This window comes from Macrobrachium nipponense, chromosome 31 (assembly GCF_015104395.2).
Source record: "Macrobrachium nipponense isolate FS-2020 chromosome 31, ASM1510439v2, whole genome shotgun sequence".
Taxonomy (NCBI): Eukaryota; Metazoa; Arthropoda; class Malacostraca; order Decapoda; family Palaemonidae; genus Macrobrachium; species Macrobrachium nipponense.
In genome coordinates, this window is record NC_061093.1 from 55162164 (window position 1) to 55178905 (window position 16742).

Sequence of the window (16742 nt, forward strand, 5' to 3'; positions counted from 1 at the left end):
CTCACCCCCCGCGCGAGGGGACTTCCCCCCCCACTAATCGCTACTACTGTTTATTTCCGCAGGTGCTACTGCCACGAGGGGGTGGGACCTTGGTGAGGTATGGGCGTCCTTCCATTTGCAGGGCGTGCTAGTGTCCAGGGGCTGCGGTTCTATTCTGGGCCTACTGCGGTCACCCATGGAGTGGTGACCAACGCTCCAGGTGACGACGTCCCTCCTCACCCTGGTGTAATCACCTCACGTGGTAACAGTCTTGCCTACAGCCGCTGTGAAGTGCCGTTCGCACGTACCGAGAGGGGGGCCGTGCCGCCGCCGCTCGTGGTTGCCGCGCTGCAGCGACCACACCTTCCGCTGCCCTAGGAGCTCGCCCCTGGACCTGCGCCGGTACCAGGATGTTGCTGGCTGCTGCTCCACTTCCGTGTTTTCCCGGTGCTGCCTGCCGTACCTGCCGATTCTGGGCTGACTGTCCATGCAGTTGCTGCGCTGGCTGTCCCTGCCGTTCTGCGTCTGGCTGTCCCTGCCGTTGCTGCGCTGGCGGTCCTACCGATGCTGTGCTGGCTGTGCCTGCTGTTCCTGAGATGCCCATACCTGCTGGATGTCGTCCCCTGTTTTCGTGGTGGTACTACCCAGACTTTGGTCTGTCTGTACAGGTCGTCCGGGCCGCTACTGTAGCTTCGGCTACAGCAGCCCCGGCTCCCGCCTGGATAGCAGATCTTACGTCTGTCCTGAGGAAGCTGACGAAGAAGAGGAGGAAGGTGTCCGTCGTCGTCGTCTTCATCTTCTTCATCGTCGTGGCTGCCGCCTCTTCCCCTTTTTCGACTGTCTAAGCTTAAACAGCCGAGGAAGAAGAAGGTTGCCTCCTCCCTCCTAGAAGTCTCGTGAGCTTCTTCGGGACCCGTCTCACCTAGGTGGGACGGGAGGGTTCCTTCCGCTGGTCCTCCCTCTCCTTCGGGAGCGGGGCCCGTCTCTTCTTCCGCAAGGAAGAAGAATACGGGGACCAGAGGGGTACCGGCTAACACCGGTACTTCCTCGCCTGTGTCAGTGGTTCTGCCACTGCATCAGGGTCCGTCTCGGCCCTCTCGTTCGCGGGAGGTACCGAGTGTCGGGTCGACTACCAGCGACCGTGCAGCCAGGAAACCAGACCTCTGAGTCCGCTCAGCGTCAGGTTCACGGCACGGGGCGAAGACGGTGACAGCCGCTCACGCGCGACTCTCACCAGACCAGCTATCACTCTCGCGGCGAACAGCTGGCTACCCGGGGTACCGTGGACGGTCCCACGACCGCCACGGGCTGAGGGCTTGGGAAAGGAATCCTCCGTTCGCCGGTGCCAGCCACTGGCTGGAACCAGCGACGTGATGTGCCGTGAGGACAAGCACCGTCTCACTGTGACAGTGGAGCCTGCAGGTCGCCTGACCGTCGCTCTCACAGAGAGCGATCGGGTATGGCAACCAGCCCCACCCAGCTCTTCTGACACTCGAGATCGGGGCCTGTTGCCTCAGTCCAGCCGTTCTCCACAGCGAGACGGTCGACCAGGCCTGCAGCGCGATCGCCACCCAGGGTTGACGATCGCTGCAGCCCTCCAAAGCCTGCTGGTTCTGCCAGCGGAGCAACGAGGGAGCGTCAGGTCTGCCTCTCCCGTACCTTCAACCTCCTCGGGTTACACCGGGAGGAGCGAGGTATTGAGGAGTGATCGTGAGGGGTGCGCCCCTCACGATCCCACCACGACGCCCTAACGTGCCAGCACGGTTCTTGGACTCGGCCCAGGACTTATGCGCAAGTGGATGGGGGGGGAAGACCGAGAGGGCTGTCGCTGTTCCCCCCTCTTCTAGGAGGAAGGTTCTCGGAATATGCTCTTGTTTTGAAGGGCTTGGTTTAACGGTCCCCCCACTCTGCAAGATGCTGTGACCTTCCGAGATCCAGAGGAACTTTGCCGAGGTTATGGCGCTGATTCGTCAAGCACAACGACCTCGGGGAAGGATGCGCGCCCTTCCCACCAGCAGAGCCACGTCTCGCTCGAGTATTTTGGTTCCCGAGAGGGAACCCAAATCGACGGTGGGTCTGCCGCGATCGGAGCTTGCCGACTGTGTTGAACCAGGTAGTCTCTCGTCTCCGGACAAGAAGGCTCTCTCAGTTCTGGGCCGGTCGAACAAGCTACTTCACTCCTCTACTGCGACAGAGGCGTTTCTACGTCCTTTCTTCGGACAAACCGTATTTGAATACCCCCTCCCTTCGGTCCCTCCTGAGATGTTTCGACCTCGACGAGGACTGGAAATGAGTCGGAGGACGGTATCGGCTCTCTCCTGTCAGGGGTGGTCGATCAGCCCCCACCCTGACGACGTTCACCCCCAGTGGCGGCAGATCCTTACCTACAGTATGAGTTCGTAACCCTCCTCGGGAAAACGTTTTCTCCTGACGATACGTTTTTCCCAGGCTCTGAGAGGCCATCGCCGTAAGGCGATGGCTGCTCCTTTCTCTCCAACTGCTAGTTCCGCTGGGAAGGCGAGCCAGTATCCATTCCTCCCCCTCCCCCATTCCCCTCTCTCCTTACGGGCTACGAGGGAAAGGGGGAGGGATCCTACAGAGATTCTCTGTAAAGATTCCACGTTAGGGGCTGCCGCTACCGGGGGGGACCTTCGGGTCCTACCTGACGTAAGCCCCGGTCGTTGAGGAGGGCCTGGGCCTCCCTGCCCTTTCTCGATTTCTCGGGAATCGAGAGGACCACCACCGATATCGTTTGACGAATTCCGGTGGGGGTTTCGCAGAGTGCTTAGAATTCTACGGAATTTCTAGCGCACTCAGAGTGTTCGAGGGGGGGTTTTTTACGATCTCCAAACACTTAGGCGAGACCACGGTCCAAAGTGAAGCGAGAATCCCCGATAATTGTTACGATAATCGGGAACCTCGCTTATGCTTCGAATTCCTGTAATTTTCTAGCATTTGGAAGAAGACTGCTGCTTGAAAGAAGAGTATCTCACAGTAGGTCGATTAAACCTGGAATAGAGAAGAACGACGGGAACTTCCAGTTTTGGCTTGAACTATCGTCTTCGGTATTCTGTTCACCATTGAAGCTTTCCTTTGGGAAAAGACTTCTCCTTCACTCTCTTGACTGAGAACGAAGGCGGTCGATCTCCAATCCTTATTTCTCATTCCTCGAGGGGAAAAGAATTTAGGATGGAGGTCGTTGTACAGAACCTACAAATATACTACGTATATTACCCTCGCGACATGATTTTCTTGTAACAGTTGAATTGTCCGGGGGGTATGGGCGGGTATACCGTAGTTAACTCTACGGTTTGTGACCGAGACGAATTGTATCTTAATTGAACTGCAACTCGGGTTGCCTGCAAACCTCCCAGCAGTTATCAGTTTCGATTTTAGATACTTGGTATTGTCATGACAACACCAAATCAGCTTTTGTATTTACCGAAATCCGTTTCGTTAAATATAATTGCTCGAGCGTATTCTTTATGCTCGATGGTTCTAGCCGAACGCATTCCTTCGTGGAATAATGGATTAACTGGCAACTCAGGATGACGAGTCACCGAGAGCTTACTGCGTATTGAACTGCCTGATAGCGGCTCAGTATCAGCTAGGTCTCGGAGATGGACGGTCGGTTTACGTCTCTCTCTCCCCTGTTTGATTGACTACCGAACCGTATCTCTGCCAACAATCATGGACTTAGGTCTCTGATTAACGGGGATTCTCGCAATAATGAAGGACCATCTACTGCTGTGACGCTCGATTTCATCGCCTTCGACATTGCGAGAATTTTCAACGGAGATATCTCTTGGACTCTTTCATCTTTCTGTTTACCGCACGGTAACAGAAGTCTGTACTAGTCAACCGCTGCATCGCACCGCGATAATGCGAATGATTTTTGCAGACATCTGAGTTTGTCTTCAAAATATCTCGTATTCGTAGGTGTGCAATTATTCATTGCTCGCCCCCGAATTAACAGATATGTCAGAAGACATCGCCTATTCTCCGACCTGACAGCTCTACTTCCAAATGTTCAGCCCATGAGAAGCAGTTCTTCAGGCAGTATTTCCCTGTCTTCATTACTGAAAAGCGCTCCGCTTTTATTGCAACTACGATCCTCACCGGACAGCAATGAATAGCGTTAGCGTTCTCAGTCTTTGTAGCACAGGTTCAGAATCTTGAGAATCCTTCTCTCGGTTCAGCTGCGAAGACGTAGGTTGCATTTTCTGTACACCTTCGTCTTCAACGACACATAGTGTTGTTTCTCCTTAGCCGAGAATCAACTATACTATGAGATATCTTGCCATCAAGGACCTCGGTCTCTAGAAGGCAATTGACTTTCGCCTGTTGGGCACATGCCTTAAGAGAGTCATCACCTTGCCTTCTGGCATCGGTGACGAACAAATTATTTTTTTGTTTTAGTCTCTTGGCAGAACCCTTTTAGGCGAAGGTCACGTGACTTGCTCGGGTGCTTGGACAACTTGCCTCCTACCGAACGCAGTCAGTCGGCAGCTGTCAGACGCCCAAGTCTGTTACGAACTTCGCTGTGGACTTAGTTCGGTTGTTCCATAACAATCTTTTCTTCGTCCTAACGGCTTGTCACAGTACCCATACCATCGACACCCACCATTGAGTGTCGGTGTCCTATCCACTACCGAGAAAGAACAACTTCGCTGCAGACGGATAGACCAGTATGGGTACAGGACATCACCGAAGTCGAGAGAGGTTAGGTCATACGACCATTCCCTTCTTTTCCTCTGAGGTAATTGCATGACTTTTCCTGCGAAGTCAAGCATCCAGGGGATGGGGATTCGTGACGCTCGATTTCGTACCGAATTCGTAGCGAAGACTCTGAACCCTTCGGTTCCTGACGATCGGTTTAGAGTCCTCACAATCCCCTCCCTAATGGACTTCACCGCCTTCGATCGAAGGAGATGCTGCTTTGTCCTGTGAAGCGCGACCGCGCTTTCTGAAGAAACTCGACATCCCAGGATGAGTGTTGAAGACTCTTCGTCAGCACCAAGACGACCTAGAAGTACACTCCCTCGAGTTACACAAGAACTTCTCCATGGCGCAGGTACTGAAGGCAGGGGTCTGGTACAACCAGACCACCGGCACCTCCTTCTACCTTTGGATATTGCCCACAGGTCCTTGGATCGTTTTCCTTAGGACCCGTGGTGGCTGCTCAACACGTTGTCTAGCTAACCCAGACCCTAGCAGGCTGAACAGCATCGAGTCCTGGTGTGACTGTAAGAATAGATAAGTGAATGAGAGAGTGACTGGCTTCTCCTTATCCTTTTTATCTTTTTCCCCCTCCCCCTCTACCTTGGGGTGGGTTAGAGGGATACGCGGTCATCACCCTTGCTTGGATAAGGACGAGATGCCGGTGAGCTACTCGACCAGAGGGCCCCATCCTATTCCCTTTCAACTAGGGGGGATGGGAAGGAATATCCACCACTTCCTACCTACAAGGGGGGGGAAGTGGGATGCCAACAAGAGACAAACCATAACTTTATGTTGCCTCTTGCAAATAGGAACTTGTTCTTGTTTGCTGGTACGAAGAGATACGCTTGCCTCTCTCTTATTAGTTACTTGGTCCAGAGGTCTTGACCATTGATCCTGCGGTGCAAACCCGATCAATCGGACAGAGGCTTGGATCCCTCCCTCGCTCTTACGACCAGGGAGGCATTCCAAGGTTGGGCGAACACCAGTCTGTTCACAAAAGACTCAGATTCCTCCCACCAAGAAGTGAGTCTTCCTATTGTAAAAGGACCGAAGGTTTGTATGCCGTGTCGGAACAAATGACAATTTGTCCAAAATTACATTTTTCCTAACTATACAAACCTGAGGTCCTTTTACACATAGCCCCACCTCATGCCACCCCTCACTCTGCAGTTTTTGCTTGGGCCAAAAGCAAAAGTGATTTGTTTACCTACCAGTCGCGCGCGCGCGTCTGTCGGACAAGCAGTTAACTACCGAACCCCCGTTTTATTCGAAAGGCTTACGACCTATCCAGCTGCGCTAGTACCTTCCTATTGTAAAAGGACCTCAGGTTTGTATAGTTAGGAAAAATGCAATTTTGGACAAATTGTCATGTTTCTACTCGTGCCGCAGCCTTTTAGTGATTCTGTTGTTTTGTGTAGGTGACAACTCCCGCCAACTATCGAGGAATATGAGAAACAACCTGGCCAATAAGCTCACTTTGTTTCTGCTGGCTCTGATGTATGCTTCAAGTACTTTGCAGCAGCTTTTTTTTTTTTTTTTTTTTTCATGGTTTTCTGATGTGTAGGGATGAACATCAGTCTGTATCTGGATGACTGGCTGCTTCAATCTCAGTCAAAGTAAAAGTGTTGAAGGACTTACACAAGATTCTTCGTTCCATCTCTCTGAGCAACCACGCTCGTAAAACACACTTCCTCATTGCTTTAGCTACTGCTGATTTAATTACAGAATCAGATCCTGCCCTCCTCCCCTCTTATGGACATGAAGGCACAAAGTGGTCTTATTGGCCAGATTGTTTATCGTGTTCCTCACCTCGATTTTGGGCGGGGCTTGTCACCTACTCAGAACAATAGAATTGCTACTGTGAATTTTTAAAAAGGCTGCAGCACGAGCAGAAATAATAGCTATGTAATTACCTGGCAATTATATGCATATGAAACAATTTTATTGTGATAATATATTTGTTTAGATACTCTGTAAACAGTTAACTGACCACTTTGCTATCAAGAGTGTTATAAGTTTTATTGCATGTGCTGTACGTATTTCTGTTAAATTCAGGTTCTTTAAGTAAAATCACCTTAGCCACCCATGTTAGCTGATTGGCAATTTTATACCACTTGGCTAATTAAGAATTTCAATTTTATACCACTTGGCTAATTAAGAATTTCAATTTTATACCACTTGGCTAATTAAGAATTTCAATTTTATTACCACTTGGCTAATTAAGAATTTCAATTTTATACCACTTGGCTAATTAAGAATTTCAATTTTATACACTAGGCTAATTAAGGAATTTCAATGCTAATTGATTAGAAACAAAAGAAATATACAATACTTCTAGTTTACCAATTAACTCAAATTAACTCGTGCCATTTCGTTTGGTATATCAAAGTGATCTAAGGTCAATTTTTTTTTTTTCAACATCAGATACTTGGTCACATTCTCTCCTCACGTTGATCCGAGGGCTGAAGAACCCCAGTCTGTCATTATTTGGGACACAAGATCTGGCCAGAAGAAGAGAGCATTCAATGCTGAGAGACCACCACTGTGGCCAGTTTTCAAGTGGTCCAATGATGATAGGTACTTTGCCAGGATTGGTGAAGATCTCTTAAGTGTGTATGAGACCCCGGTAAGTAACTAACAATACTTGTAAACTTCAGAATACTGTTATTTGTCTCCAGATTCCTCCCCTAATGTAAAGGACCTGTGTTTTGTATATCGTGTAGGAACAAGTCACAATTTTTGAAAGTAAATTGTATTTTTAATTTTTCCTTTTTTATACAAACCTGAGGTCCTTTACATAACATTTATGCCCGCTTCATGCCACCCCTCAATCTGAAACCTGGGCTGAAAGGCAAATTGGAATGTTTACATCCGGGCAGGCAGTCTACCAAACGGTAGGTTACTGCCTAACCACCTTGTTAAAAAGTTTAATGGCTTTTCCCAGCTTCCCTGTCAGTAATTCTTAATGAAAAGTACCTCAGGTTTGTATAGTCAGATGAATTGCAATTTACTTTTTAAGAAATGTGATATTAGGGAGTGAACTGTGAAAATAGGCAGTTATGAGCAATTTAGTTTAAGGGGTACAGGGTATTTGGTAGTTGTAAAACAGTAATAAGTATTTTTAGAGGGGATTTAGCATTTCCACAGTGGGTTCTGGAAAGATTCTAGTCAAGACCTTTCTTTTTCAGTCCTTCGGATTGCTTGATAAGAAGAGCATAAAAGTTAGTGGTATTAAGGACTTCAGTTGGTCTCCCACAGACAACATTTTGGCATATTGGATTGCAGAAGACAAAGATGTACCAGCCAAAGTGACCCTTGTTTCCATACCAAGCAGAGAAGAAGTAAGTTACACATGTAAATTTGTACTTGTGTACTATTTGGTTTCGTTCAAAAATAAGGACTTAATTATAAGGAATGGTTTACTAGAATGTGAATTGATTAAAGTCGTCGTTAGTATTCATACATAATGAGAGATTAGTGTCAAGTACAATCTTTTTTTCCTCAGGTGCGCACAAAGAATCTGTTCAATGTTGCTGACTGCAAGATGCACTGGCAGAAATGTGGTGATTATTTGTGTGTTAAGGTCGCCAGATACGCCAAGGCAAAACGTGAAAAGAATGAAGTGAAGTACTCCGGTATATACTACAATTTTGAAATTTTCCATATGCGAGAAAAGGGAATTGCTGTTGACAGCTTGGAAATTAAGGAAAATATTCAGGTATGTGTCTTAGTTGGTGATAATTTTTTTTTTTCTTTTCTTTATGAATTTGAAAAATAATGCTGTAATCTTGTTTTTTGTAGTTCTGGCTTTGGAAATCATCAATTACTAGTCTTGTATCTTATTATCATTTCCTTGGGGGTCGACTATAGCTTCAACTGAGGATTTTGTTCATTTTAGGTGCAGTCTTAGGCTTATTTTTTTATGTAAATGTATTTCCTTTTGGGTGTATGTTTTTATGAAGGCAAAGTATGTATAATATGTGCTACGTGTAAAGTTAAGGACACACTATGATTACTGTTAAACTCTTTTCAGACATTTCTTTCTGTTTACTGGTTAAGACTCCTTGGTTATTAATTGCTATCTTTGGAACTGGGAATGAAGTCCTAGTGGTATTGTTGAATTTACCCAGAATAATAAAGATAACTTGCGTTGAAAACTTCTATGGGATTGCCGTATTTTGATACTGAAAAGTGTTCTAGCTCTGAACATTTTTCTACTATGCATGACCCCAAGATTAATAGTGAGGATCTTCTCTGGGTTTCCAGCTTCCCAATGCTGATTGACCTCGTTTACCTCATACAGTCTTCTGTTCAAAGAAAGTTTTTTAGTGTAACTACAGTAACTACATCTCTTGTAGCTAGTTTTATTTTAGGTTTGACATAATCCATATTTGATGAGTTGAAAGTTAATCAAGGATCTGGGCATTTGAGGTGATGAAATTTTAAAATGGGTTGGAGAGAAATTTAACACTAGGGTCTTAATTGATAATAATGGAATGTTGTTTGGTAGTATGTTGGATTGTGTTTGGTGTGGCTAATCAAAATTCTCAGATTTACTTATGGTTGGCTTTATTTATGAGTGAAGTGGCTATCCATAATATTCTTGGTAAAGATATGACTTGCAAGAGAAAACAGAGAAAAGTACCAAAAATCATGGATGGCGTATCAAAGTGAAAACCAGTATTTGATAGGCTTATGTACACAAGGGTTGAAAGAAAATTTTTTGACATACACAGTTGGGGTTTACATAATGTCCATTTGCACATCAAATGAATTGAAGCCATCTAGGAAATCGTAAATGCATTCAGATCTGAGTTTCTTGTCTACTATTAGTATGATTAATAGTTGAAAAGTTTTCAAAGAAAATTAGAACACATAAGCTCTTTTTATTGAATTTAAAAAAAATTTTATATTATCAGTGTATGTACAGAGTAGAGTATCTATCATGTGTATAGTATTCTGTAGTAATTTTTTGGGGGTTGTAGATAAATGTAAGTCTGTTGAAGTATGTGTGATATAAGTCATCAGTGCATCAAATAAGAGCTTTGTACTTTTTTTTTCAGGCATTTGCTTGGGAACCAGTAAATAATAAATTTGGTATTATATCAGGGGAACCTCCCAATGTTAATGTCACCTTCTTCCAAGTGAATAAGGGACAACCGCCAACTGAGCTGAAGAAGTTGGAGAAACGTCCATGCAACAACCTCTTCTGGTCTCCACAGGGTCAGTTTGTTGTATTGGCTGGCCTTCATAACCTAAGTGGAGCTCTTGAGTTTATTGACACCAAGGATTTCCAGGTAATGATGCAAGTTCATTTGTATAAATGCTTCTGTATTCTATTGTATCGTGCTTTCCTTTTTAACCATTGATATTTTTGGGGTATCCAAAATTCTGGAGTTCATGGTCACCGAGGATTTCCAGGTAATGATGCAGTTCATTTTCTATTAATTTTTGGGATGTCCAAAATTTGTCTACTAAAACACTTCCAGTGTATTGCTTGTGAGATTAGTAGAATTATGTCATCAATTGGCAAATTTTCATGATAAAATGCAGCTATTGATGTCATTTGAAGCTAAATGTTTATTGTGGTATCTGTAAAAATTAAATGTATATAGTCAATGAAGCACGGAGGTTGGCTAGGAACAAATTTCTTTTGTATTTGGCCTTGATTGTGTGTGTATACAGTAGAAGGCAAAATAAGTTACAAGTTTTTATGATTTTCGCTTTTGCTCTTCGAACAACCCTACTTGGGTGAGAGATATTAAATCTGCCACAATACACTACAGATGGCATCCTGTTTCTACCCAATATAAATTTTATTTATTTATTTTTTCTGTGAATTGCATTAGTTGACATCTTCAGGTTCTCAAGTGGGATTTGTATGACTATTGAAATCTCAGGCTTAATTTTGTCATACAGACCTAATATCATCTTGGTGACACACATGTGATGAGCTAATACAGTTATTGGTTGCAGGTCCATAATAATATCACATGTGAAGTATAAAGTCTTGAATTTTTTAAGATGTAAATGTATTTCCTTTTGGGTGTATGTTTTTATGAAGGCAAAGTAAATTTTGTACTAGTAGCTTAATTCAAGTATGCATAATATGTGCTATGTGTAAAGTTAAGGATACTATCATTACTGTAAACTCTTTTCAGAAATTTCTTTCTGTTTACTGGTTAAGGCTCCTTGGTTATTAATTGCTATCTTTGGAACTGGGAATGAAGTCCTAGTTGGTACTGTTGAATTTACCCAGAATAATAAAGGTAACTTGCTTGAAACTTCTATGGGGATTGCCGTATTTTGATACTGAAAAGTGTTCTAGCTCTGAATATTTTTCTACTATGCATGACCCCCAAGATTAATAGTGAGGATCTTCTCTGGGTTTCCAGCTTCTCAATGCTGATTGACCTCGTTTACCTCCTACAGTCTTCTGTTCAAAGAAAGTTTTTTAGTGTAACTACAGTAACTACATCTCGTGTAGCTAATTTTATTTTAGGTTTGACATGATCCATATTTGATGAGTTGAAAGTTAATCGAAAGATCTTTAAAGTCATAATGTTTACTTGACTGAAGATGAACCTAGTATAAAGTTCGAAAGCTTTTATTTTCTATTAAAGACTTTATACTTCACATGCAATATTATTGTGGACCTGCAACCATTGTCATCATTTTTGACACTGAAAATTGTGCTCAATACAGTTATTGACACCCTATTGGTGATTGGTTTGGGTTGTTTTATGACTTAAGGAAAGAGGCTTTGTTCCTACACAAGTACAAACCCTCGTTCTTCACATATAGGAATTAACTTTCGCTTGTAAAGATCTCAGGTTTGTGATTTAGGAAAAATACAAATTACTTAAAAATTGAGATTTTTCATTTTGTCTGGAAAGCCTGTGAGAGGGAGAAGTAGGATTTTATGACCAGATTAGAGAACCCCTAATACATAGAGGGAGGCAGATAAACTAGTCTGATTTTAAATCTGGAAAAAGTTTGGCAACGTAACTAATGACAGCCATTTTGTTTTTGCTGTAGACTGTAGAAGTAAACATTTTGGGTTGTATGCGAGTTGTGGTCATGAGCAGTTAAACTTAACCTCCTCATTCAACTCAATCATAGAATTCTAAAAGATTGATTCAATTACACTGGTTTTTGTTATCAAGGTAGCCTTTTTAGAAGTCTTAGAATAGATTTAGCAATAATTTTGATAATTGGTATGTTTTGATTTTTTTTTTTTTTTTTTTTTTTTTTTTTTTACAAGTTCAGTGTCATTATTGATAGAGGACATGTTAATGAGAGGCAGTTCAGGTGTGATTATGTCATGTAATTGGTTTTCTCTTTCAATAAACAGGTAATGCAAACTGCTGAACACTTTATGGCAACTGATATTGAGTGGGATCCAACGGGTCGTTATGTTGCATCTTGTGTGTCTTGGTGGGGCCATAAGGTATGTTCTTACTTTGAGTAAAATATTGTAAACCTATGGAAATTATAGTGCAAAAAATACTAGACAATGATAAATATATTTCATGACATTAATGTAATCTTGTGAAACACGGGCACAATGTTACTTCCCATTGGTGCATAGTACACTGAAGTAGTATTACCCTGTGGCACAATGCATGCTGCAAGTGGTAATTCCCTGTGGGGTAGAAGTCTTGGTGCAAAAGTAACCTATAAAAAAAATGAAAATGACCAGGATAAAGAAAAAAAGATGAAACCTTAGTTCAGATTGTCTAACTTATGAACGGGAAATCTGATGTATCTGTGCTTGATCATGTCATTTTTTGTATCTTTATATCTTCTATCCCTTGTATTGGTTTATATTTAATGTTTTCTTTGGTTGAAAATGTATAACATTCCTTTTCCATTGTGATAGGTTGATAATGCTTACTGGTTGTGGTCATTCCAAGGAAAATGCTTGAAGAGACAAGTCTTCAATAAGTTCTGTCAGCTGCTGTGGAGGCCTCGTCCACCATCGCTGCTTTCAGCTCAAGATATCAAGGTGAGAGATCTGTTTGCTTGTTCCCTAATTTTATCATAAAAAAAAAAAGGAAAATACATAAATCTTTTGGTTGCTTGTTTGGTTAATTGCTGGAAAAATGTTAGAAAATTCAATAGTAGAAGAAAGTTTTGCAATGGAAGTGAAGCTTTGGTAGATGATGGGTGCATCCATTTTGCTTTTTCATTTTAGGAAAATGTCTTCCTTATGGTTGTCTTGATTATTTCATTTCTGGAGGCTTGTCATAAGTGTATTACTTTTTAACATCAGCAACATAGCTGAAAATGAATGCCATGTCAAAGAACCAAAGATCATTCATATGTTCAGTATTAAAGTAAAAGTGTTGAAATGAAACAAGGTCTCGCAAGAAATGAGAGTAATTCAGCATGGAAGTGTTTTACTCCATATTAACACATTTAAATCTATTATAAATCCTGTTGTTAATATTTTATTTGGTCTTGCTTCTTTGTCTATTAAGTAACACGAATAACTAGAATGACTGTCAAAATACAGTTTCATGTAAATTTTTTACCATTTTTTTTTTCCAGTGATGTTAGTAATGACAAGAAAAGTAATCTTTAATTATTGCAAAGCATTGAACCTGTTTTGAGGAGTTAGTTATCTGGTGATTTTGTTATCACTGAAATGGAATTTAACTGATGTAAGAAGGGAGGCACAATGTATATGGGGAGTAAAATACTGTAGTGAAACGTAGAGAGAGAAAACTGTTTGTTGTTTGCTGTTAATATACATCTTCCCATTTATATATCTCTCAGGATATCAAGAAGAACATGAAGAAGTATGCTGCTAACTTTGAGGTGCAAGATAAGATGCGTTTCAGCAAGGCCTCTCGAGAAATTATTGAGAAGCGACAGAAACAGATGGCTGTGTTCACAGAATATCGCCAGAAGCAAATAGACCTTTACAATGAGACCAAAGAAGAACGCTTGAAACTTCGTGATGGTGAGAATTGCTTTATCTCCTTTAATTACTTGTACCTTCTACTAGTTCGTTTGTAACAGCATTTTTATAATGTGCAGTACATTTACAATTTTTTAGCTCATTTTTATTTTGTGGGATGCAAGAGGGTAGTTTTATACACATTATGGCAAATGCTGTCACTCCTTTATGTTTGTGTGACATTGCAAGGGGGTTTGTTTCTGTAAGCTTTACTAGGTCTGGAAGCATCTGTCAATAACTACCTCTATATTTGAAGTTCGTTCCTCTCGTATGAGTTGTAGATAATAGACCATAGGGACCATAGAACAAGAGAAGAATGGAATGATGAGTGAAGCTCTTTTGTGTTCATTACTGTTACTGATACCTTTTGCAATATATGAGCTGACGTTCTTTATCAGGAGAATGCTGAAATATACAGGGTGACCCCCCAAAAAAAAACGGGCGCCAACTTTCGATTATTTTATTTATTTTTTTAATTTTAATTTTTTTTTATAGGCATCAAGAGCCACCAGCTATAACTAGTTTATTGTGTTCAGAACATCATATTTAAAAATCATAATGATTGGCCTTTTCTTCAATCTAGAGCATGTGCTTGAGATGACTGCCAATCAGCTCCATGCATTTCTTAAGGCGTAGCACAAAGTTGTTCAAGACATCCTTACAAACAGACTGAGGAATGGCTCTAATCTCCTCCCTAATGGTTTCCTTGAGTTCAGTGATGGGCCTTGGTCTCCTTGCATACACTCGGTCCTTCAAGTAGCCCCAAAGGAAGGAGTCTGGGCTGTGAGATGTCCACTCGAAATCAGTCTGGAGACTGATCACACGGCTTACAAAGTTCTCTTTAAGCCAGTCTTGGGAAAGATTCGACGTGCGAGAGCTTGCTCCATCTTGCTGGAACCAGTACTTTCTCGTAAGCAACAGATAAGAGGGTCTGTAGCTCACTCTTTAAGGCATTGAGGACCTCAACGTATCTTTCTTTGGCGACTGTCATTGTCGCACCCGATTCTTCAAAGAACATTGGTCCGATGATGCCTGTGGCTGAGATTGCAGACCACACTGTGCACTTAGGGGAGTGTAGAGGCTTGGTGGCTATTTTGTTAGGCCTGGAGGTTTCCCAGAAGACAATTGTCTTTGAGTTCACCTTTCCTTTAAGATGAGAGTGGGCTTCATCTGAGGCCCAAAGGAGGTCAAGAAAATTCTGGGGTCTCCTAGATTTTCTTTAGCAACTTGGCTGCCATAGCCTTTTATCTGCTGTTTGTCGGAGGGTGTAAGGGTCTGCCGGAGGGTGTAGGGTCTGCTTCGTCTGTATTCTGTATGGGTAAGCCTTTATGTCGTTGACTAGTACTCTCGTGCACATCTCATGGGATATGCTAAGAGACTGACTCTCCTTGCGCTCAGTATTCCGGACTCTGCTCAACTGACTCCCTTACCCTCTCGATCAGCTCAGCTGTACGCTTCCTGGTATGTCCCGAGTGGCTACATTGAGGTTCTTCATGGTTCCATAATTCTCAAAAGTGGTCCACCCAGTTCTGAATTCTGCTTTTGGAGGCAGCATTCTCGCATTCAAACTTGATGCATGAAAGTCTCCTGGGTTTTCTTGAACGAGGCCATCTTGAAGTAAAATTTTACGGAGAATATATTCTTTGTTCGAGCTTCCATTGAGGCCTCATTGTGTTTGCAGGCGTTGCTGCTGCCATGTCCTGAAAAATAAGTGATCAGTTAAATGAATGAAGGAAATAATACACAAAGTGTGCACGGGCTTTTTTTTGCCCCCTTTTTTTTTTGGGGGGGGGGTGGTGGGTCCACCCTGTATTTTTCAATAGAGTATGTAGAATGGCCATATTTACTTAAGCAAATTGAAATTTGACAGTGTCAGACTGAATGTACATATTACAATTATGGCAAGTTGTGAATCAGTGATGTCAGATATATTGAAAAAATTTGTAGTTAAAGCTTTATCCAAAGAAGTAAAAATAATTTTAGAAATACACTTTGGTTTTCATAATACATTTTAGAAACACGTAGTTTTTGTCATTGCATAGGTTTTAAGATTTAATTGATTTTAGGGTATATTGCATAGGTTTTAAGATTTAATTGATTTTAGGGTATATCTTGGTTAGATCTGAAAATAATGTTTTTGGTTTTTAGTATTTGTAAATTGAAATGCCAAGTGTCTTTATAGAAAGTTCAAGGAAATTTGGAAAGCAATAGCAGTGTGGTTTAAGTTCTAAAAAGTTGACTGCTTTTTAATTTCAGGACAAGATACCGACACCCTTACATCGAATGAAAATGACTTCAAGGAAGAAATTGTTGAATTTTTGATCAAGAAAGACGTTGTAGTGATTGAAGACTAATCATCAAGCTAAAATCTGCGTATTCGCCATCTTTGTATTGTGGCCTCGTGAAGTGTGGTGGTGGTGGAAGAACTATTAACATCAGCTGTAGAATACATTTACGGATCACTTCTTTGATGGTGAAAAATTCTATTCGGCCTTTAATCACTTTGAGGCTGATTAATTGAATTAGCTTTAGGGTGAGGTTTGATGAAAAGACTTTAGAGCTCAAGCTCAACTAGACTTTCAGCTGTAGAGCCCAAGCTCAAGTAGACTTTCAGCGGCAGAGTTGGGGGATATATTCAACATGTCCTTTTGGACTTCGTGGTGTGTAACTCCTGGGACGATTCTGTATTACAGTGGTTTATTCCATATTCCTTTTAGGAAAAAGTTGAGTCTACTTATTAAATTGTTTAAAGTGAAACTTTTTTTTTTTCCTCTTTTAATCATCCTTGTCCATTTGTCTTGGTCAAGTTAGATCTTACGCTATGGCTGCATAGTGCAAATAAAGTACCTGGACTACACAGGTTTGCAAAAACCTAAGATACTTAGCTAAAAAGCTTTTGACTTAGGTTGCAAATTGCAAAAACAAATGAAATTTTCAAGGAATAATTGCACAATATAGTGAATGTCAAATTAGCAAATGATAAGTTATTCATAGAAATAATGTACGTAGGTAAGATTATCAAATGAAAGGTACAATATACAAATTGGAAATAGTAGTTAAGCAATCTTGGTGCAAG

The 16742-nt window shown here is 42.1% G+C and overlaps 1 protein-coding gene across 1 annotated transcript in view; it reads left to right on the plus strand.

The window, feature by feature from the left end:
* Window positions 1–16423, plus strand: part of LOC135206980 (eukaryotic translation initiation factor 3 subunit B-like) — a 39165-nt gene extending 22742 nt beyond the window's left edge. Inside the window, 8 exon segments of the mRNA XM_064238539.1 lie at window positions 7126–7327; window positions 7890–8042; window positions 8207–8419; window positions 9765–9998; window positions 12056–12151; window positions 12584–12709; window positions 13483–13669; window positions 15923–16423. Of these exon segments, the coding sequence (XP_064094609.1) occupies window positions 7126–7327; window positions 7890–8042; window positions 8207–8419; window positions 9765–9998; window positions 12056–12151; window positions 12584–12709; window positions 13483–13669; window positions 15923–16020 (1309 nt within the window). The 3' untranslated portion in view covers window positions 16021–16423.
* The last annotated feature ends 319 nt before the right edge of the window (window positions 16424–16742 follow it).